This window comes from Octopus bimaculoides, chromosome 11 (assembly GCF_046866305.1).
Source record: "Octopus bimaculoides isolate indiv1 chromosome 11, ASM4686630v1, whole genome shotgun sequence".
Taxonomy (NCBI): domain Eukaryota; kingdom Metazoa; phylum Mollusca; class Cephalopoda; order Octopoda; family Octopodidae; genus Octopus; species Octopus bimaculoides.
Genome location: NC_142938.1, coordinates 75,040,385 through 75,066,020, shown reverse-complemented (window position 1 = coordinate 75,066,020; position 25,636 = coordinate 75,040,385). Strand labels below are relative to the sequence as shown.

Below are 25,636 nucleotides of genomic sequence, written 5' to 3'. Positions count from 1 at the left end.
GTAGTGGTGTACCATGAGGATGATAACGACGATGATGCTTGATGTAATTGTGATGTTGGTTGATAACGATGCTTTTGACGACGATGAGGAAGAGGATAATGATAATAATAATAATAACAATATTAATAATAATAACACTAATAACAATCATAATGGGCAGTAGAGAGGTACAATGATGTTAGGCGATACACGGTATCTGATGATGCAGTTAAATTATCGTTATACATTTTTTCTGTCATCATCATCATTTACTCAATTACTTCTGGTTTCCACTTACCTGTTTGACCTTTGCCTAGTGTCTTCTCCAACCGGTATGGTCCGACGTACTGCTCCTCCTTCTGACTATGAGACATCTTGGAATGAAATCAGCTTTTATTTTTGTTGTTGTTTGGTTAATTTTGCTTCTTTTTTTTTTTCCAATCAATACCAATGATGAGATCGTAGGGTTTTCTTGTTGTTTTAGGGGTTAGCAGCTTACAAGGGATATAATTTTTCCTTTTCCCCTTTTTGATTATATATATATATACGGGGGTTTATTTGGGCTTGTTTTTGGTTTTGTTTTTTGCAGATTTTATATGGTTATTATTATTATTATTTTTTTTAATTATTCTTACTACTTACTACTACTCGTAAAGGAAAAGGGGTACAAAAAAAGGGGGGGGCCCTAAGGGAGCAGTGCTAGAGGAAAAAAAATAAAAATGAAAATAAGGCAAACGTTGTTAGTCAGAAGCAGAGCTCCTGACCAGGATGCCATATCTCATGACAGCTCGCTTAGACTTAACAACATTTAGGTAGTCAAAGAATCGATTGGTGTGGAGCGCCATAAAGATGCCGCTGTGGCTGCTACTGCTGCTGTACGGGCTGCTGCTGCTGCTGCTGCGGCGGCGGCGGCGGCGGCGGAGGAGGCGGCGGCGGCGGAGGAGGCGACTGCGGCTCTGCCTTTCGCTTTTTACCTCTGCTGCAACAGTACAACCTCCTCTCTCTCTCTCTCTCTCTCTTTCTTTCCTTTTCCACCACTTCCACCCTAACAACAGCACTAATATCGCCAACACCACCACCACTACCACTACCACTACTACTACTACTACTGATGTGTTATTACCGCTGCTACTACTACTGATGCATCTACTGCTATTACCACCACCACCACTACTACTACTACTACTAGTATTACGGATGCAAGCAACTGCCACTAGTGATGTAACTACAGCTTTTACCACCACCACCACCACCACTACTAGTAGTAGTAGTGATACAACTGCAGCTACTACTACTACTACTACTATTGTTGATACAATTACAACTACTATTACTGATATAACTACAGCTATTACCACCACCACCACCACCACTACTACTACTATTACTATTACTAATACGATTGCAGCTATTACCACCACCACCACCATTGCTAATACTACTAACACTACAACAGCTATTACCACCACTACCACAGCTGTCGCCGCCACCGCCACCCATGTAACTATTACCGCCGCCTCCACCACCACCACCGCATCTTTGTTTTGCTTCTGACTACTAGAAGTGAAGCTTGCACGCCACTGTTGCCACTATTAAGAGACTCTAAGCTACCTCATTCTATTCTCTCTCTCGTTCTCTATTTTATTTATTTTCCTTTTAATTTTATTTTGCACTCCCGTTTATATAGGCATGGTTACTACTAATTAGAGTGGTATATAACAATTCTCTTCTTTCTTTTAATTAATACCCTATATCAGGGGGTGATGACTTAAGATGATGGTGACGACCACCACGACGAAAGCAAAATGATGATCGTGGTGATTACGGTGATGATGATGATGATGATGATAGTAGTGATGGTGCTTAGAATTGATACCATCAATAACCAACATCACTTTTCCATTCACTACCGGTGTCAGGCCACCACCACTACCACCAGCATCGCTCCTACCAATGAAGGAAAGAAGCAGCAGGCCTGACAACTCTTAGAAGCAGCTTTAAATGCTTTAGTGAATGACAAGGAATTGTGCAGTTGTGCAACGTGCAGCCACCAGCCCGAAATACCCTCATAAAAAATAAAATATAACATTAAAAAGCCTGTTTATTATAAAAGCAAAAAAGAAATGTTCCTTTTGAATTACATAATTAACGACAACAGTTATGATTACTATTATTACTGAATGGTGGAGAAAAATCATATTATTATTTTATTACTGTTATTACCGAATTAGCACATTGCGTTATTTCGTAGATGTAATTATAGTGAACACGAGTAATAGATAAACATTTAAAGAAGAAAGATGAATTCTTTTGCTAGAAATATTAGATTAATGAACTAATTGCTAAAGGAGCTTGCGTTGATTATACATACATACATACATACATATATTCATACATACATGCACACATTCATACATATATGCACACATTCATTCATACATACATACATTCCCACATATATACATATATAAATATGTGTGTGTGTGTGTATAGATTCCTATATATATATACAACAAACTGAATATATATATGTGTGTGTGTATATATATATATATATACACACACACATATATCCAGTTTGTATTTTTTTTCAAAAACTTCGAACACGCTGCATCATTCTATGTCGTCCCAGTTAAGAACAGTTTGTTTTTTAGATGTAAATATGAAATTAACTGATTCAAAACACGTAACACTAATTACACAACTTCAATAGTTTCGAAGAATTTAACCATTGTTTATATAATGCCATTTCACCAATAGTATATATTGATAAAGTGACAGGCAGAATGGCCTGATTTTAAGGGTTCACGGCGTTTATGTATGTTCGTTGGGTTATCTTGACACCAGTGACAAGAGTCGTTGATCTTAAAAGAACTGCCATCTACGGGAGTGTCGCCCACGATGTAATTCGCAAGTGGTAACTATATTTAAAGTGCATTTAAGAAAATTGTTAGAATACATTCTTTCACAAACATTGGCAACATTCGTAAGACGTAGACAAAGCGACGAAATATTTTTATTATTATTATTATTATTATTATTATTATTATTATTATCCTTTCTACTGTAGGTACAAGACTTGAAATTGGGGAATAGACTAGTCGATTACGTCGACCCAGTGTTTAACTGATATTTAATTTATCGACCCAGAAAGGATGAAAGGTAAAATCGAACTCGGCGGAATTTGAACTCAGAACGTAAATAAATGCCCTGATGCAGTATCAGGAAGTAGCTCTCTTGGCTTCTGATCTTAACTGATTGGAAATGTTATCATGTACATATTTTGTCTTGGTATAAAAGATGGGCTACAGCAAATATTCTGCCCAATATCTCAGATTTGCTTGTCAGTTGTTTGACCTTAACCAGTTGAGCATGTCCCTTGGTGGCTGACGATATGTGCATCTCTGATCGCGAGCAGAAGTAGTGGGGGAGCATCATAGCCATGTGTTGAGAGGAATTCTTTGGGATTTGAATAATTCATCCCTGGGAACATCGGTGTTTCGTTCATCATCCTTAAACAAACCTTATTTAAGGATCTTTTGAGTGGGATGGGTTACTCAACCTGAAGAGAAATTCTAACTGGGTCCCCACCTGCAAGGTCATGTGTTGTTTATCTTGGTATGCGATCACCATGTCACACACATGGTTGTGATGCATGCGCCTGGTTTATCCTTATCAGACGGGTTATCATGATGGGTCTATTGGGCATCATATATTTGTACCCCAAGGTCACTTTGATGACATGCACTGCTCTCTTACTCAATAATATTTTTTCTTTATAGACCCTGGCCTATTCCCCTTTTTTTTAGGAGGGAGTAGCCACAAGACACACACCAGGCATTCCATTTGTTTCCCATGGTCAAGGCAAAGAACGCAACCCCTAATTTCAGCAGCTAGGCCTGACAACACACACTGGTTTACCCCTGCCACATCATGCTGGTTCCGTGCCCCTTTGAGCAACATCAAATTCACTCATCCGTCCACAAACACTCTCCAAGCTTTCCTATCATTTATAAGCTCTCTTGCCTCTCTCCCTCCAACACCTCTAACCATCAAAACTTTCCTCACTCCATCCATCCACACAAACTGAGGTCTGCCTCTGGTTCTGCTGCCTACCACTTCTGCTTTCATCACCCTCCTTACCATCTGCTCCTCATCCATCCTCTAGGGAAATGTGATGACTTGTAAGAAAAGTCTTCATATCTAAGAAAACTGGTTGTGGCCCAATATCAAGGACATTGATTCCAAATATAAAACATTCATGCACACCATGGTGGTGGTGGTGGTGATTATGATGATGGTGATGATGGTGATGATTTCTTTATTAACAGTTAAGGGTTAGCAAATAGACTGGGGACAGTACAGGATGATGCATTAAAATACGATGTGATGTGGAGTTACATGAAGGTGTGTGAACAGTAAAAATAAAAACGAAAAAACAAGCAAATTCAAATAAGAAAAATTTCCCAAAATGAGGGGAACTTCCAAGTGATGCTCATGGAAACCCCACCAAACCGACAGTTGCCCTGACCCTTAAGGCAGCACTTCCCTCTCCACCTTCACTTTTCTTTTCAAATGAAACTTGAAAAAGTTGATGAGGGCTTGGCCAAGGAGGAAAGTCTTTGTCTTCAGCCCTTTCACCACACCTCTTTCACCAAGGCCACCAGACAAATAAACACAGCCTGTCTTTCCCAGCCAAAGGATAATCTTCACAGTGGACTCAGCTGATAGCCAGATCCGTCTTACACACAACAGGAGGTGTTTGATATAACTCCACAAGTCAGCAACGGATGAGTAGATGCAAAACATATTTGTTACTCTGTATGCATCTTGTGCAAACTCAGCTAACTTGCATGCCTGTAGAATTTTATCTCAAAATGGAAAAGCCCTCTGGTAGCACTATAATGCTAGGGATTTCTGGAAACTATCCATGGACCTTGGCCCAAAAGTCCTCCAGAAGAATAAAAAGTAAAACAGTAGATGGAAGAATACAGACAGGAGAATAAATTCACAGATCATCTTCTTCTAGAGGGTATGGAGGTTGGTCCATACTTCCATGAAGGTGTAGGTCCTTAGAATAGATCAACATGAATGCAACATTCAAAATACTTGACAACCGATGTTGGTGCGTTTACGTCCCCGTAACCTAGCAGTTCAGCAAAAGAGACCAATAGAATAAGTACTAGGCTTAAAAGAATAAGTCCTGGGGTCGATTAGTTCGACTAAAAGCAGTGCTCCAGTATGGCTACAGTCAAATGGCTGAAACAAATAAAAGAATAAATAAGCATCATCATCATCATTTTAATATCCACTTTTTCCAAGTTTGTTTGGGTTAGACAGAGTTTATAGAGGTGGATTTTCTTACAGCTGGATGCTCTTCCTGTTACCAACCATCACCTGTTTCCTAGCAAGGTAATATTTCCCCACAGCCAGACAATATTTTTTCACTGCACATTGAAATGAAAAGCACTGCTGGTATAACAGTGACTCTTTTTTACAGCTATCACATGATATCAAGACAAGGAGACACAAACATACACAAACTCACATACATACATATATACATATACACATGTACATACAATGGTCTTCTTTCAGTTTCTTATTTCTTTATTGCCCACAAGTGGCTAAACATAGAGGGGACAAACAAGCACAGACAAAGGGATTAAGTTGATTACATCGACGCCAGTATGTAACTGGTATTTAATTTATTGACCTCAAAAGGATGAAAGGCAAAGTCGACCTCGGCGGAATTTGAACTTAGAACAAAATACCGCTAAGCATTTTGCCTGGCGTGCAAAGGTTTCTGCCAGCTCGCTGCCTTTTCGGCTTCTTTCAGTTTTTGTCTACCAAATCTATTCATAAGGCTGTAGTAACTCTGTGGCTATAGAAGAAGACACTTACCTGTACCTGGTGCCTTGCAATGGAACTGAACCCAGAGCCATGTGGCTGGGAAGCAAACTTCTTACCACACAGCCACACTTGTTGTATAGTTTGAGAAAAAAAAATGGTTTGGTGAGGATAGCAATCATTTCCAAAATTCATTGTTTTAGGATGGCTTCAAGAACTTTGGTTTAGTCTGATTACCTACTTTGACTTCTGTGACCGAAGAAGATCATGCATATGGCAGCTGAGTGCATGTTGAGGTGAATAAATAAAAGGTTTCATATCCACATGTATTGTTGAAATTAAACCCATGGGTGTCCAATTTCAACAATACATATGATTATGGGTCCTTCTATTTATTTAGAGAATACAAGGTCCAGATCCAGGAGGGATCTATTGTGTACGTAGGGAGGAGTTGAAAGACAGCATGGGTAATAAATATAGCAGGTTTGTCTGCAGGGGTACTACACACTGAGCTGCCTGTATTGAGGAAGTGGGGCAAGAAGAATCAACAAAGTTAGACTGTATCCTTTTGGCAAGGGACCAGAATGCACCACAGCTGATGTTAACTAGAAGCGTGAGCCTGCAGGATGTGTTCTGCACAAAGGCATCTTCCCTTTGCTCGTTCTCTCGATAGTCATCTTGCTTAAATTTCATTAGCAGACATTTTTCTCCCTGTTGGAGATGGTGGCTGATTTCATTCAGATGTTTTGCGGGTGCTGTTTTTTGCTCTACATATTTGTTCTAAATTAGTATCCTATGACAAGACAATTCCTGCTAGTTACATCTTTACTTGTGTTGGATTAGCATGTTCTGTTTTGGCGTTTTCTGTGTAATTTCTTTCTCTTTAGAAATCTATTTATTTAAATATCATTTTTTTTATTTGCTACACACACACATACACATGCATATAGACATCGTAAGGTAAACATGTACACAGAAATACATATACACTATAAAGTACATATGCATATATACACCCACATTCACACATATATATATACATACATATATACATACAAAACACACACACACGCACAAGCATAGACATGCTCAAACAAACATTTACACATATACACACATGTGTATATATATATATATATATATATATATATATATATATAATACACACACATAGACATTGTCAAGTATACATGTACACACACAAATACATATATACTATTAAGTATGTGCACACACACACACACATATTCACACACACACACATATAAGTAGAGTTAAATTACCTCCTGCTTATGTGCAAACTGCACAGTGATTGTCCAATTGGCCAGGTAAGAATGATCCAGATTTTAGAGCAATTGGAAATACTGGAATATCATCACATCTTGTCATTTGATAGAGTATCTGTGGTGGTGGTGGTATGGAAGTGGTGGTTGTGGTGGTAGTGGTGGTTGTGGTGGTGGTGTGGTGATTATTGTTATTGTTGTTGTTGTTGTGGTGGTGGTGGTGGTGTTTTGTCAAGTATCTTGAAGTAGAGAGTCAGTTAAGATTCATCTGCAAAATGGTAAAAATGTCCATATTCTTTTTATTTGTCTGTGGAATTACATTTTCATATCAAATATCGCTTATGCAAGGATGACATTATTAAGAGAAAACTATATAGATATCCTGTGTATATGTGTATGTATTTACGTATGTGTGCGTGTATGTGTCTCTCACTCTTTCTCTCCCTCTGTATATATATATACTGATATATATATATATATATATATATATATATATATATATATATATATATATGTATGTATGTATGTATATTCACATACATAAATTTACATATACATATGGATACATGCATACAAATATATGCATACATGTGTTTATCGTTGTGGCACTCTGTCGGTTATGACAACAAAGGTTCCAGTTGATTCGATCAACGGAACAGCCTGCTCGTGAAATTAACATGCAAGTGGCTGAGCACTCCACAGACATGTGTACCCTTAACGTAGTTCTCGGGGAGATTCAGTGTGACAAGGCTGGCCCTTTGAAATACAGGTACAACAGAAACAAGAAGAAAGAACAAGACAAAGTTGTGGTGAAAGAGTACAGCAGGGTTCCAATACCAAACAATCTTAATATTAATATTCAATTTCACTTGCCTCAACAGGTCTTCACAAGCAGAGTTTTGTGTCCAAGGAAGGAAAGGTACGCATAAGTGGGCTGGCTACACCCCAGGTATAGGCCATGGGTTATGGTCTCCCTTAGCTTGCCAGGTCTTTTCACGCACAACATATTTCCAAAGGTCTCGGTCACTAGTCATTGCCTCGGTGAGGCCTAATGTTCGAAGGTCGTGCTTCACCACCTCATCCCAGGTCTTGTTGGGTCTACCTCTTCCACAGGTTCCCTCAACCGCTAGGGTGTGGCACTTTTTCCATTCTCGCCACATGCCCATACCAGTGCAATCGTCTCTCTTGCACACCACAAATGATGCTTCTTAGGTTCAACTTTTCTCTCAAGGTACTTACACTCTGTCAAGTATACACACTGACATTACACATCCATCAGAGCATACTGGCTTCATTCCTTGCGAGCTTACGCATGTCCTCAGCAGCCACGGTCCATGTTTCACTGCCATGTAGCATGGCTGTTCGTACACATGCGTCATACAGTCTGTCTTTTACTCTGAGTGAAAGGCCCTTTGTCACCAGCAGAGGTAAGAGCTCTCTGAACTTTGCCCAGGCTATTCTTATTTTAGCAGCTACACTTTCAGAGCATCCACCCCCACTACTGACTTGGTCACCTAGGTAACGGAAGCTATCAACTACTTCTAGTTTTTCTCCCTGGAATGTGGCAGAAGTTGTTCTCTGCACATTTTCAGTGTTTATTGCTCCTGAGCATCTGTCACATACAAAAACTATCTTCCTAGTTAGCCTTCCTTTGATATTGCTGCACCTCTTATGTGTCCATAGCTTACACTGGGTACATCATATAGAGTTTCTACGTACACCTTTTCTACAGATCGCCCATCTATCTGAAGGGGTTTGTGGTTTATACATATATATATATATATATATATATATATATATATAATTGAGAAGGAGAGATGCAAATTTCAGAGGTCGGCGTATATATTCATTCAATCCATTTCAAATTATCGAAATTCTCCATGATATACAGTATTTATAAATGTGTTTACATATATGAGACATGATAAAAATTTATAAGAATTTATAAATACATATAAAACATATGAAGATTTATAAATATATAAAAATTCATATATGTGAACGCATCTATTTATACTGTATATTGTGGAGAACTATACCATTTCTTTCTTCAATATATATATATATATAGTATCCATGCCGGTGACACATCAAATACATCCAGTACACTCTCTGGATCTCTGGAATGGTTGGTGTCAGGAAGAGCATCCAGCCATAGAAGCCAAGCCAAAGCTCTCAAGCTTACTATCTCCAGTCAAACCATCCAACCTATATCAGGCATGGGAAGCAGAAGTTAAATGATGATGATGATGATTGTGTTGGTGATGATGTACATCAAACTATCAATCTATCTATCTATCTGTCTATCTATCTCTCATTGTGTGTGTGTGTGTGTGTGTGTTTGTGTGCATGTGTTTGTTTGTGTATGTATGTGTGCATGTATAAATATATGTATGTATATATGTACTTTCGTGTGTGTGTATATATATATGATGTATACAATATCACCATCATCATCATCATCGTTTAACATCACATACATACATACATACATACATACATATATATATATATATATATATATATATATATATATATACATATATATATATATATATATACATATATATATATATATATATACATATATATATATATATATATATATATATATATATACATATATATATATATATATATATATACATATATATATATATATATATACATATATATATATATATATATATACATATATATATATATATATATATACATATATATATATATATATATATATATATATATATATATATGTATGTATGTATGTATGTATATATATATATATATACACACACACACATATATATACATATACATACATATGTCTTACCTTATTTTGCAGTTAACATAGTGCCATATATAGTCGATAATGGGAAGGGTGGTTCTATGTATGAGTCAATTTCATGAACTTTAATGGCATCAATCTCACCGTTCTCTGGGGTGGTGGCGGCGGTGGTGGTAGAGGGGGAAAGAAGCCAATAACAGAAAAAAAGGAAAATAAGTTGAACTAATCCAAGTAGTTCACAGACTGTTGTTGCAAAAATCAAACTATTTATTGAAAAATTTTTCTCACCATTTCATCACAAATTCTTAAAGCATAAATCTCATGTGGCCACTCTTTGTGAAAATAAAACTACAAATTTTACAAGAATTCCACTCTTCTGATTTTTGTAAATTTCTTTGTTTGCTTCTACCTTAACTCAAATTCAGTTCCTCATTATAACCAATTCTAATGATGACAAATCAATGAATCATGCCTGATTCTTATATTTCTTTTTGAAAAATTGACTTTTTTTTATTCTTTATCCTCTTCAGATCTTCAAATAGGATATTTCAGGAAATGAAAAGTCAAGAAAATTGATTTGGTTTTTAGTTTTTCAAGTCATCTAATCAGGAAAAATATTTATTGATAAGAATGGTGATAGAAAGTGGAGTTATTTTTTTTCTCTTTTTTCACTTACAACATTGATGGAACTTTCATATAAATCCATGTTCCCAGCTGGGATAATTCTTTTCCTTTAAAATCACAAACAGAAAAATAAAATAAAAATGTTAAAATGGTGTTAGATGGAATAATCTATTTGGCACACTTATAGTAATTTTACTTACAACGGTAATAATAATTTTAGTTACCATGGTAATGTAGATTCCATGATCCACTTTAAGAGTTTCTTCTTGCTTTGATGGTTTAAATTCTTGGAGTTACATTCTGTCATTTCACTGACATTGGTAAAGTAAAATCTATTCCAAATATCCCAAAGCCTTGCTCCTTCTGATCATAGTCAAACTCTTTTCTAAATGTGAGGACCCATGTAGTCCTTCCGCTTTGTGTCATACTTTAAGCCCTTCAGTTTCTGTGTGGTAGGAAGCTTGCTTCCCAACCACATGGTTCCAGGTTCAGTCCCACTGCATGACACCTTGGGCAAGTGTCTTCTACTATAGCCTCGGGCCAACTAAAGCCTTGTGAGTGAATTTGGTAGACGGAAACTGAAAGAAGCCTGTCATATATGTATATATATGTTTGTGTGTTTGTGCTTGTCCCCCCACCATTGCTTGACAACCGATGCTGGTGTGTTTATGTCCTCATAACTTAGCAGTTCGGCAAAAGAGACCAATAGAATAAGTACTAGGCTTACAGGGAATAAGACCTGGGGTCAATTTGTTCGACTAAAGGTGGTGCTCCAGCATAGCTGCTATCAAATGACTGAAACAAATAAATGAATAAATGAATAACAAAATTCTTCAACAAGAAATGGATCGTTATTTAGTGCCTTAGCCATAATGAAAAAGGTACCAAACAGCCATTCCTTCGCACTCGACCATTCTATTTCAACAATCCTCCAGTTTCTCCTACATTAGATTGTTATGTTTCAACAAAGTATTCTGATGTCTGAACAAAGACAGGTTTCCAAAGCAGTCTGTTGCTTAAAGTCAGTGGTTAGGTTGTGTTTAAGACAGTCAAACAATTATATTTGCATTATTTACATTTGACAGGTATATGGTGTAGTGGTTAAGGGCGTGGGCTACTAACCCCAAGATTCCGAGTTCGATTCCAGGCAGTGACCTGAATAATAATAATAATAATTAATTCGTTTTATTGGCCACAAGGGCTAATATCAATCAAAAACATGTAAGGACAAAGACAGGACAAATGTTACAAAATGTTTTGTCCGAAAAGTAGAAAAACATTCGTGTAAACAGAGGAAAAAAACGGAGAAAGATATAACAAATAAAACTCCCAATAGGGGGAGGCGCTTCGAAAAAGAAAAGGTTACACGTGGAAAAACCCATAAAACCACGGGTTTAAGAAAGGGGTATAGAGCCCTTTCTCCTTTTACATTACCTTTTTTTTCTACAGGTGTATTCTCAGAATTGGTCCGTTTATACTGGCCATTCTTCCAACAGTCACCCATCTTTCAACAAATTTGCTATGAGACAGCACTTCCCTCTCTACTGTCATCTTCCTTTTCAAGTGGAACTTGAAAAAGTTGATGAGGTCTTGGCCAAAGAGGAAAGTGTCTAACTTTAGCCCTTTCAAATGGGTCCACCATACCACCTCTTTCGCTACAGCTACTAGGCATAGGAAAATTGCCTTGCCCTCCCGGTTAAAGGAGGTCGGTGGGTCAATCCTCAAGATGGATTCAGCTGAGGATTGACCCGCCGACCTCCTTTAACCGGGAGGGCAAGGCAATTTTCCTATGCCTAGTGGCTGTAGCGAAAGAGGTGGTATGGTGGACCCGTTTGAAAGGGCTTAATAACATCGAAAAATACCTTAAGAATGCGAACCCAGGTTTGAAATTTCCCCAAGACACCTGATGAAGGCTAGAGGGTATATCAGCCGAAACATTGTGTTAACAACAAACAAGATGAAGACAAATATCCGTCAAATGTAAATAATGTAAATAATGTACATAGTTCCTCATCTCTGAAATATAGAACTGAATTATATTTGCGTGGGTAAGATCAGCGTGAGTATGTGGAACGATTAGTGTCTTTGTGTATGTGTTTGGGTGCATGCCTCTGTGTGTGTGTGCGTGTGTACATACCTGCACATTAATCTCACCAATATGTGAAAGTATTGTAGTTGTTATTGTTGTTACCGCTGTTGCTATTTCTGCTGCCATTATTGTTGTTGTTGTTGTTGCTATGTTGTTGAGCCAGTTTAATTATTAATTCCTTGCTGAGTGTTTTGAATGAAAAATACTTTGTTTAGACAAGTTATGATGTGCTTTGTGGAATTTCACATGTGTCTAGCATCTAAATGCCCTACACATACATACATATATACATACATACATACATATACACATACATATGTACATGCATACATACATATTACATAAATATATGTACATATATATGTATGTATATATATATGTATATATTTATATACACACATCTATATATATATATATATATATATATATATATATACATATATATATATACATACATGCATACACACACACATACATACATACATGCATACATACATACATGCATACATACATACACACACATACATACATACATACACACACACATACATACATACACACACATACATACATACATACATACACACACACACACACACACACACATACATACATACATACATACACACACACATACATACACACACACATACATACATACATACACACACACATACATACATACATACATACATACATATTATTAGCTGAGAAGCAACAGGAGTGCTTGTTGTTATAAGGCACTTATCCTGAATTTGACAAGTTCCATGACATGAAGCTCCAGACTGTTGAGTCACTCCTGTAGCTTCTCAGTTAATAAAATACATATCACATATGTTGGTGTATAATGTTGCTTGGGTGTACAGACAGCCCCACAATCCAGATTTTCCATTTGAATTGTCAGCTTAAATTGCTATATTTGTTGTGTTAGACTACTCGGCAATATTTCACAATCATAGGTTACAGGTGTTTGTGTTAACGTTGGCTTTGGTTCAATGTCTTGGAATTTTTCTCATGAAACACTGCTACTTGTAGGGGAGTGGCAATTTGAGCCTTTCCAAGTAACTCAGTCTTTAAATGTCTAAAATTATCCATAACTACAAGGTTTATATTCATGAGCCAAATTTTGTTTATAAGTCAAACTGACACTGAGTCAATTAATCACAGATGGTTTTTATCTGCAGAGCGCAAAGTGAAGCGGTGAACAGTCAAGAGTAAAGAGTAGACAGTACTTTTCTATTATCAACAACTAATTTTTTGGTTTGCTAAAAGATTAGTAAATAAACTATTACACTTGTGAGACGAGTGTAATAGCTGATTGGTGGATTTTTCAGAATAACTGGTTTTAAGTGGGTAGGATCAATTTTTGGTCAGAGAAGCATATTGTGTTCTTAGGCTTTCCTCATAATGAAAGTAAACCAAATTGGTACAAATTTTGTGATAGTTCAAACCTGGATGATTAACCCTTCGTGGGTTGGTGTTGGAATTACACAAAAGGCTGTTGGGCTCCTGTGGGACCCCCTTTTATTTGTGTGCATTTTTGCACTGTCCATAAAGTAATATTTGTTTAATCTTGTATATATGTATGAGTGCATGATATAGAACAAGAAATCTAACACTTTATAGGTATATATTTGTAATTATTAGCATTTAATGGAGGAGAATTAAAATATAATTTATTGACTGAAAAAAACCTTTCTTGAAAGAAATCACCATGTTTTATAGTTTTATAAACTATACATATGGCACTAAATATAAAATAAAACAAAATCATTTAGTATATCAATTCATACAGTACAAATATGAAGAAAATTGACTTATAGTTCATCAGAATATCTGAAAAAGGAGAAGAAAAAATAATTTCACACAAGGCCAGTGGGACCCAGTTGGACCCCAATGGTCATATTTTCTGCTATAACATCCATATGACTGGAAATCTTTAACTCTAGGTTTCTATGTGCATACATAAATTATTGACAATAAAAGTCATGAGAAATAATATCATTTCAATGAAAAATGTAAAAGTTTCATAACTTTTAAAAAGCCCACAAAGGTTTAATGTTGTTCTTTACTGGAAGTTATGGGTTAATCTTTTCTACTCTAGGCACAAGGCCCGAAATTTTGGAGGAGGGGGGGGCAGTCGATTAGATCGACCCCAGTATGCAACTGGTACTTAATTTATCTATTCCGAAAGGATGAAAGGTAAAGTCGACCTTGGCGGAATTTGAGGAAGTTATGGGTTAATGTTCATTTTTGTTTACTGAGTTTACCAGAGCAACATACTTCTTAGATGAAGAACTGAACCCACACTCTTATGACTAGGATCCAACTTGCCCAACCACTGGGCCATTTGCCTTATCAGAGCACTGAGTACTTACATACTGCTATTCTACACTCATCCTAAAAGAGTTCTCTAATGAGACAATGTAAACATAACACACCAGGGGACACTAAGGGAACGCCAGGGGACACCAAGGGAACGCCAGGGGACACCAGGGGACACCACCAGCTGATTGTTTACTGTTCATCAGCTCTTGCAAAGGCAGCCAGTGCATGTCAGCTACATTTGCTCTGCTGTTATTTTAAGGTATGTTACACAGGTTTACGAAATACTGTTATTATTTCAATTTGTTAAAAGGTACAGGCATTGGATGTGTGGTTAAGAAGCTTGCTTTGCAGCCATGTGGTTTCATGTTCAATCCCAGTACACAGCACCTTGGGTAAGTGTTTTCCACTGTTGTCCTAGACCTACCAATTCTTGTGAGTGAATTTGAGGGACAGAACTTGTGAGTAATCCCATAACATATATATATATAAAATGGGGAAAGCTGGTTTATGGGATTATTTTAGGCTCCCCATTCATAAAGGGTTTCAGTTTATGATGTATCATCAGGCCCCAAAACCTGTTGGCCCAAGGCCTCTTAAGAGTACGGTTGAAGAAATGCCTCGCTACTCAAAGGTAACAACGGGGATTATCTCCCGGTGTTACTTTTGAGTATTGAGGCATTTCCCCATTGTTATTTTTGAGTAGTGAGGCAGTTCCTACTCATATTCTCTTATGTGTGTATATGTGCGTATGTATATATATATATATGTATATATATAAATATATACACACATGCATTGTTTTATTCTTTTATTGGTTTCAACCATTGAACTGTGGCCATACTGGAGTATCAGCTTTCATCAATTATATTCACCCTAGTACTTTGTCTGATACTTATTTATATTGTGGTCATTAGAGCAGAAAGCTTAGTCAATCATGTGTAAAATATAGTAATTGAGACTAAGCAAAATATCACAAGATATGTTTGCTCAATACACCAATTCTGCTATCCACTGCCAATATACATCCATGCATATATATACATACATACATACATATATATATGTGTGTGTGTGTGTGTGTGTATATATATATATATATATATATATATATATATATATATATATATATGTATATATATATATATATGTATATATATATATATATATATATATATATATATATGTGTGTGTGTGTGTATATATATATATATATATATATATATATATACACACACACATATGTACACACACACACACACACAAATACACATACATTCATACATATGCACAGACTGACATACATACTTATGTACACATGCACATACACGCATAAATAAATATTCATTAATAATTACTATTAAATAGAGGTCAATATGCTTGTATATATAATGAAATATTACATATTCACTTTTCAATGCATTTCATGATGTTTCTTTCTCTAATTTTATGAGTCTGCAATATTTATCATCATCCCAGCATCGATCATTAATAATACATAGTTAAAATAACAATGGACAAATTACAGATCCCTGTGGTACACCATTTATATATATATATATATATATATATATATATATATGTGTGTGTGTGTGTGTGTGTGTGTGTATGTATAGTTATGGTATATTCTGTTAAGAATGCAGTAGAGTACAGTATAAAGCTTGTCCACCTTCAGATTTACTCTGTGCTGTCCAGTGGTAGTATTATGTGTACTTCCAGGTTTGTGTTTGGGCATCTGTCATGTGTAAATAGAAAATTGAAAAGACTGGAGTCAACAAGAAGGAATACGGTTGAACATTAATTTTTTAATCACTACAATTGTTTCCATGCAATGTAGAATGCCAATCAAATGTCAATCCTTTTAAAATAGCAACCACTTTAACAGTGACAGAATCACCATCCCACTACATCTACACATCGAAAGTGGTTTGGCAATAGATCTTTAGCCACAACACACCCTGATATGCTCAGTGGCAACTACTAAAGTCAGGCCACCACAGACAAAGATGTTCTTGAAGCCGAGGTTTTGAACTTACAGAGACAATGTTTACATATTGCCTGAAGAAACACAGTTAGATTTCATAATGCAAGGAAACAGTTGCATAATCAAGTACCTACATGCCTGGAGAGAACTATGTTGTGTAGAAACAATTGTAGTGACTAGAAAATAAATAGCCAACCGTACTCCTGCTTGTTGACTCCAATTTTTTCAATTATATGTATGTATATATGTGTATATATATATATATATATATATATATATATATATATATATATATATATATATATAAATGAGGGTGCAAAATAGCACTGGTGCTTGCTAGAAATGAGAGTCAAGATTTAACTCAGAAAGCCACTAAAAACACTAGCTGCATGATATTTACAGGATTTGGGCACAGTAAGCTAAACGGTCTTTCCCTTATGAGATAAACTCACAGAATGAAATAGTTGGACTTTGTCCAACTATTTTGTTCTGTTAATTTATCCCACAAGGGAAAGATCGTTTAGCTCACTGTGCCTGAATCCCAGGGATCAATAAAATAATGTACCAGTCATGTACTGAGGTTGATGATAGTAACTAATGCCTTCTGATGAAAATTACTGACCTTGAGCCTTAGTTAGACAGAATCATCATCATCATCATCATCATCATCATCATCGTCGTCATCATCATCATCATCATCATCATCACTTTGCTAACAGTATGGCAGGAATTAAAAAATACAAATGGAAAGAGGCGACACGAAAAGGAAGTACTAAAGAAATGTAACACATTATCAAGAAAGAATATAAAAAAATGGGTTCACCAAAAGCACACCTAAAAGACATAGATTTACCAAAAGATGGGATGGTAAATGGAATTTGATGGCAGATTTACTGGTATACATGGGAAAGCTAATCTTTCCTCTGCTTGCAACTAAACAGAAACTTGATTGTCTAATTTGGAAGGAGTGCATGAAAATGGGTTCCTCTTTGAGAGGTAAATGTCAGCTGGGAAGTAAATTTTGCTAACACAGAACAGGGAGAGATAACTTGATGAGAGTATACTTATTAAATGATGTTTTGGGGGCTGGGTGGAATGGTGGAGGATTATCACCATAGAGTGGATATATGAGTCGTAATTTATCTGAGAAATGAAAGAAAAAAAATTGGTTTTCTTCACAAGAGAACAAAGAATTGTATGAATAAAGAAAAGGTAACAGTAGAAAATGTAAAGATTGTTTGCCAACATAACATGGCAGTCCTGGTTAGGACGAATGTTGCTGTAATTTAGTCCCAGGAGACATCGTCTTCAGCTGGATATATGACACAATTTGTGTCCTTACATTTTTGAACAAGGGTATCTAGCAGCCCCTTGTTCGAAAATGTAAGGACACAGATATGTTGTATAGCCAGCTGGAGACAATGTCTCCTAGGGCTAAATTACAGCAACATTCATCCTAATCAGGACTGCCATTTTATGTTGGAAAGCAATCTTTACTCCAAAGTACTGTTGCTGAATATCTCTCGTTGTGAGATTTACAAATTGTAATTAAGTAAGAAATGTGTCGATGTTAATTTGGCTTGAAGAAAAAAAAAAAAGATAAATTTTGGTTTGATTAAATCCCTCCTGGTTGGATGGCCCTTACCATGATAAGAAATATACAGTCATGCAATTTTAATTCCATGATTGTAATCAATAATTATTTATGACTTCAATAAGCAATTTTGGATCTATTAATGGAGATATTGTTAAATGAGTGACTAACTTTGACCAAAAATCTCTCTTGGAATTAATTATGTTCAGTCTATTGCCATAACAGCTGCCAAGACAGCTGGATCTTGTTTCCATGCTTACAAATTTCTTACACCTGAGAATATCTTGTGTCTCTATAATGCTACCATTCATTGAATATTACTGACATCTCAAAAGCAGTAAGCTGGCAGAATCATTGGTATGCCAGGCAAAATGTTTAGCGGCATGTTGTCTGCCTTTACATTCTGAGTTCAAATTCTGCCAAAGTCAACTTTGCCTTTACCCAGAGCAGACTACCTCCTCTAGACATTTGATGTAGGCCTCTGTGTTGAGTCTGAGGCCATGTGGGAAGATGAATGGAGGCATAACATCACCATCACTAGTGATCACTCCAAACACCATGATGCTGACTGGATGTTTGATTTTTATCACTCTCAGTACATGTTTTGGGGACATGGCAAGGCAACGGTTGTTCTGTGTGTTCACCATCTGTCCATATTGGAGCTTCCAGTGCAAATGGCAAGCAGTACAGCATGTTGTTTCCAAACTTCTGGCTGGGTGAATTGCGTCATGGTGCAATGCCCAACTGACCCTACTATACTGTGTGGTCAACAAAATCAAAAACAAACAATGCACATACACAAAATCAAAAATATAAAATAGCGACAATTTGCAAATCACACCCTGTATATATATATATATATATATATATATATATATATATATATATATACATATATATATATACATATATATATATATATATATATATATACATATATATATATATATATACATATATATATATATATATATATATATATATATATATATACATATACATATTAGTTCAAAAGCCACCTGATAGGGCAGCTTTTAAGCTAGTATATAGCTTTGAAGCTACTGACCCTGAATGGGAAGATCTGCAAACAGATCTCTGAATTGTTTTGGAGAATTTGCTGTAATTGCTTCCTCCAGAGTCATATCCTAATGATGAACATATTTGTCACAAAAACTCATGTAAAAAATTGCCAAAAATAATTCCTGGACTTTGCAATTAATTTTGATTGTTCCCAAAATTCATATCTAAATTATAAAAATTATTATCATACAAAAAAAAATTGTTGCAAAAAATCACGTAAAAAATCGCTGAAAACAATCACAGTAATGAAAACTTGGGAATCCAAAATTTCCGGATTGCGGAGCCAGATTAGTACTCGAATACCAAAGGTAGAGTAATATGCTTTATTAAAATGCAGCAAAAATATCACAAAAGCTGTTACTCAGGGTTTCATGTTCCTGTTCCTTGGACAGTTTTGTTTAGTGTCCAATAAATGGGAACGTGAAACTCTGAGTAACAGATTTTGTGATATTTTTGCTGCTTTTTAATAAAGTATATATATGGGGAGGAGGAGGCTTCAGGCTTCCAGAAAGTTTTCAATGACCAAATTTCCTTCATAAGAGATTGAGACTATGACGAAGGCAGAAAGAGCTAACTGTCCGGAAATAGGATCCAATCTGTAGTACCGCTGTGCGCATGCGTAGTCTCACGCATGCGTGGAATTCAACAACCAAGCTTTCCCGCTTCATTCTGCCTCTTTCTTGCTGGCCAGCGATTGAGCAAGGACGTGTTTAGCTGTCTCTCTCCATCTTTCGAACTTACGCTAGACAGCTCGCTCACATCTACATACCAACATCCCAACAACCATGCTCACACACACAGAAGACGTCTCAACAAACAAGAGATAAAGATGGAGAGAGACAGCTAAACACTTCCTTGCTCAATCGCTGGCCAGCAAGAAAGAGGCAGAATGAAGCGGGAAAGCTTGGTTGTTGAATTCCACGCATGCGTGAGACTACGCATGCGCACAGCGTTACTACAAATCTAAAACCACATGGTTGTCTGAAACACCTTAACTAACCGCATACTCAAGCTGCCTTCCAAGAATTTTCTTTTTTTTTTTTTTTCCCATACGCCACTTGTTACGGTATTGTGATCAGTCTGAAAGAATGCCATACAATTAATCATTGAGACAAAGGATGCCTCAATTGTTTTCAGAAATAAACTATTTTAAAACTTGTTTCAATCATTTCGTCGCTTTCATCATTTGGAATGTTATTGCTATTCAATATTTTCAAAAATACGAAATTCTGAAATGTATTATTTATGTTGTTGTTGTTGTTTAGCCCAAGGTCAGTTACCCCCGCCCTGACCAAACAGATATAAAATCAAAGGCATTCTTTCCATGAACATCTATTTTGTTCCTTATATGCTGTTTGCCCTGGAATCAACAGTGGCAGCAGCGGTGATGACAGCAGCAGTGTCATCCACGTCAGTCGGCAAAACTGTTGTAGAGTCAGACAAAAGGCCTTGAAGTAGTTGTTTTGGTTCGTTTTGTCCTGGGTTCAAATCTTGTTGAAGTCAACTTTGCCCGTCATCCCTTTGGGGCCAATAAAATAAAGTAATAGCCAAGTACTGGAATCAATGTAATTGATTAACCCACTTCTAAAATTACTGAATTTGGGCCAAAATTAGAAACAATTACCATTATTATTGTTTTACTCCTCAGAGTGCTCAATCTTGTTTGGGGAAATTTCGAACCTGGGTTCTCATTCCTAAGGTATTTTTCGATGTTGTTGTTATTATTATTATTATTATTATTATTATTATTGTTCAGGTCACTGCTTGGAATCGAACTCGGAATCTTGGGTTTAGTAGCCCGCACTCTAAACCACTAAGCCATATGGCTGTAGGTATATGGCGTAGTGGTAATAATAATAATAATGATAATAATTGTCTAGTGTATATATGTGTGTGTGTATATATATATATATATATATATATATATATATATACATACATACACACACACACACTTACAGATATAAGATGCACCCGATGTAATAAATCAGACAGTCCTGGTCAAACGTCCAACCCATGCCAGCATGGACAACGGGCGTTAAATAATGATGACGATGATCACACACACGCACGCACACACACACACACACACACACACACACACACACACACACACACACACACACACACACACTGATACTATCGTTATTGTTGCAACCGGCCAGAGAAGGTTGAGAAGACGCAGTAGCTTCCCCTTTTGTTATTGTTTCGCATTCCATCAGCTGTGGTTGAGTGAACCATCCGTAACCATCCCGTCATTTATGCCATATTTCCTCTCAGCCTATGACATCCAAAATATTCTTCGTTTTTTTTTCTTTCTTGTTCTTATATTTACTTTGGAACAGTAAGCTGTGAATGGAGTGAGATTTTGCTATTTCTAACAGATCGAAGAACTAAATTCTCATTGAACGTAGTCTACGGTTTAGTTGTAAGAATTTCGCTTCTCGTAGAACCAGGGTGCTTAGAAAAGTTAAGACAACTATACAGTACCGGACCTCGTATCTGGTTTCCAGAAGTCAGGGAATACTGTGAAATACACCACAGCCAAAAACAAAAACAGTGTAATAGGTGTAAAATAACTTGCTCTAAACAAATATGAAAGAAAAAATATGCGCTCGCGAACGGGGCGAGAGGACTCGGAAAATTCACATCGTCAGATCTTGACCTTTAAACTCCGGTGTTTGACCCGAGTAAAAAAAAAAAAAATTTTTAATAGTGTAGTAGCTGTACAACAACATGTAGTAAACGAATAGGTAAAAAAAAAATGTGCGCATTTTTCTCTTCGCATGAAGAAATCGAGTAACATCGACCCCAAGTACTCATTCTGTCGGTCTCTTTTGTGAAGCTGCTAATTTATGGGGACGTAAACATACCAACATTAGCGGGCAAGCAATGTATATAATAATAATAATAATAATAATAATAATAATAATAAAAACAACATAAATAATATATATGTATATGCATATATACATACATGTATGTACATACTTGCATATATATGTATATATACATGCATATATGGGTACAGGTCGTAAAAAAAAACGTGAACAAAATGAAAAGCGAAAACATTAAAAAAACAAAAACATGGAAAACGAACTTTTTTTCGAACACCGAAATAGAGAAATGAGACAGGCAACATAAAGAACAATTCCTTCATCAGTTGTCCCCTGTCCGCGTTTCGAACGTTTGGAGAAGACGCGACTTCGTTAAAACAGTCGTTCCCGCAAAGCAAATTAAATGAAATTTGGGACTTGCGGAGGGTTAAAATGGTAACAAAAACAGGACAGTAAGAACAAAATAGTAAAAACAAACGGTAAGGGCTGTTGAGCCATAACGAGGTAAAGTGGTGAACGCTGGAGAAACGAGCTTTGATATGAGACAGGTAAAAGCGTGTCTTGTCTTTTGTAAAGCAAGAGGAAAAAAGAAGATAGCCGCTGGTCACGTGTGATCAACGAGAGAGTCAAGGAAGAAGAATGAGAGAGAAGGGGGGAGAAAGAGAACGGGAAAGGGGGAGGAGAAGAAAACAGAAAGAAGAAAGAATAATAGAGGGAGAATAGAGATAGTTGTAGAGGGCGCATCAGAATTAAGATAAAACTTACTTAGAAATGGATGCGTGGCATTCGATCATATAATGATATAAATTACTTCCCACTCTTGAACAGCCAACATACAGTTGTCCATGCGAGAAGCAGTGCTCTTCCAAGAGAAGACCAGTCACAGAGAGGGATTGAACCTGAGATTAATTAATGGACATGGCAAAACTGACACGAAGGGGGAATTGCAGTCTTCTGAACGTAAATGGGATTTCTGCTCCTGATGGAGTAAGAGGAATTATTGGAATGAAGACGTCATAATTTTTTCCGCATCCAGAAAGAATGATAGCCTCGATAACCTTTGACATCATTTTCTTTATCACCAGTCGTGTCCCATTGCAAAGTCTTGGTCCCATTGCAAAGATTTGGAGTAGCTTTACAGGAGTTCCAACTTTAAGTGCTAATATGTGGGGGACGTAGTCCAAGAGGCTCCAACGAATTGAGAAATTCAGGAGGATTGTTCACCACTTCATATTTATCTGGAATTGTATCAAACAGACTTGTAAGTGTGAAGAGTGCTGGGAAGAGAATGCATTAGCGACGTTTTTTGGAGTTAATATTGCTCTTTCACACAGCCAATTGTGATTTTGGTAGTTTTCTGTGAAGTTGGAAAAGACTTTGTGTTTGAGCTCATCCACAGAATTAACAACAGAGGAAAATGGCCACACTTCCATTTCTCCTGCAGCGTCGAGAGGCACTTTGTCATCACCAAGTGTCAAAATGTCCTGGGCAAACTTTGCGGACATTTGGTCGCCGTGTAGCTGAGCTCTCATGTTAGTGGTAAGATTGAGAATCGTAGCATGATGTCACAGGGTAGAGGACTTTAGGCATGCTTGGACCTCATCTGCTCTAGTTTCTTTCGGAATGACAGGAAGAGTTTGCCTGAAATCACCTGACAACAGAAGCGTTACACCTCCCATTGGAGCCTAACAGGCTCGGACGTCTTTCAGGGCTCTATTTAATGCTTCAAAAGCTCCCTTGGGAGCCATGGTACACCCATCCCAGACGATTAGATGACACCTTTTAAGTATCTGCTCCTGATCTGAGCTTTTGCTGGTGTTGCATGAAGGCATGTCGGATGCTGCTAAATTGAGAGGAAGTTTAAAAGTTGAGTGTGCTGTCCTGCCACCGGGTAACAAAGTAGCTGCAATCCCAGAGGAAGCCACAGCTACCACCACGTCTTGGTGCTGCCTAACTTTGCAAGGAGAAGCTTCGTAATAAATGTTCTTCCTGTCCCTCCTGGAGCATCCAGGAAGAAGATTCGTCCCTCGTGTTGGCGTACACTGTTAAGAATAGTTCTGTAGGTCTGCCAATCCAAGCTTGGCTTGGCGAGCGCTTTTTTTTTTTTTTTTCATATTCGTTTACAGCAAGTTGTTTTACACCTATTATACTATCCTTTTCCTTTTTTTCCTCGGGTCAAACCCTTTTGTTTGACCAAAATAGTTTGGTTGTTTAATTTCGAAGTGGATGGATAGAAATTAAACATATTCTGCTTTAGAAGTGTTTTAATGCGTAAAGTACCTGTTGCAAATTTATAAAGAAAGAAAAGTCGTGAGATTATAAATAAAAATCATGCTTTTTTCGCTTTTTGTGTTGCTTACCTTCGTTTAATTTTCATCTTATAAACATCACAGTAATCTCTTGACTATCACGGGTGTTATTTTTATAATTTGCATATATTTATTTTATTATAAATGCGAGAGGACTCCACAGCGGAATCAATGTAAGCTTAAATAATAAACCGCGATAGGTGAATCGCGATGGGGCAAGCGATTACTGTATACATGGTATAGCATGGTAAATTTTAAGAATTTTAAGAGGATTAATAAATATCAAACGGCCCCTGCTTTAGAAGAGTAGTGATTTAAGTCAATTTAGCTTCTAAGTTTTTTATAGCTTATTTTATATTTCAAGTATATGTGTTTCCAGAAAATTTGAAGATTCCTACAATCTGGGCCAGTAACGGCCTGAAAATTACCGGATGGTTGGTCCGGTACTGTATAATCTCATTATATTTCTTTCTTTATAAATTTGCGAGATTTATGGTTAAGGAAAATAAAGCGAATGGAATTATGCAAGAATATAAGGTTGTCTCCCTTGAATTAAGCTTGTCAGTAAAGAGTTATTTCCCTTGCATCATTTTACGATTTCTGTTTAATTATGTGTGGGTCCATGTTTATGTACAACGTTTAAAACGATGTTCACTCTTTCTATATTTCCTCCTCCTCTCTTTCTCTCTCACTTAACCCCTCTCTCTATTGATTTCATTAATTTCTATCAAATGTAGATTAATGGCATTGAGTATTCTGTCCTCGGACAATCAACATGAACTGAAAGGCGGCGAGCTGGCAGAAACGTTAGCACACCGGACGAAATGCTTAGCGGTATTTCGTCTGCCGTTACGTTCTGAGTTCAAATTCTGCCGAGGTCGACTTTGCCCTTCA

General features: G+C 36.7%; 1 protein-coding gene and 1 long non-coding RNA gene across 26 annotated transcripts in view; both read right to left on the bottom strand.

Moving 5' to 3' along the window:
* Window positions 1-886, bottom strand: part of LOC106875082 (serine/threonine-protein kinase BRSK2) — a 316,142-nt gene extending 315,256 nt beyond the window's left edge. For 24 of the 25 annotated variants that reach the window (XM_089360366.1, XM_089360373.1, XM_089360367.1 and 21 more), the window contains exon 1: window positions 278-877. In XM_089360366.1, the coding sequence (XP_089216492.1) occupies window positions 278-353 (76 nt within the window). In that variant the 5' untranslated portion in view covers window positions 354-877. Of the gene's footprint in view, window positions 1-277 lie in introns of all 25 variants that reach the window. The other variant, XM_089360385.1, reaches the window with a different exon arrangement.
* A 9,291-nt stretch (window positions 887-10,177) lies between these two features.
* On the bottom strand, window positions 10,178-24,738 carry LOC149133402 (uncharacterized). The gene is made up of 3 exons (XR_016243725.1): window positions 22,697-24,738; window positions 10,749-11,679; window positions 10,178-10,631 (listed from the first exon to the last, which is right to left on the bottom strand). It is a non-coding gene; the product is annotated as an uncharacterized LOC149133402 (long non-coding RNA).
* Between the last annotated feature and the right edge of the window lie 898 nt (window positions 24,739-25,636).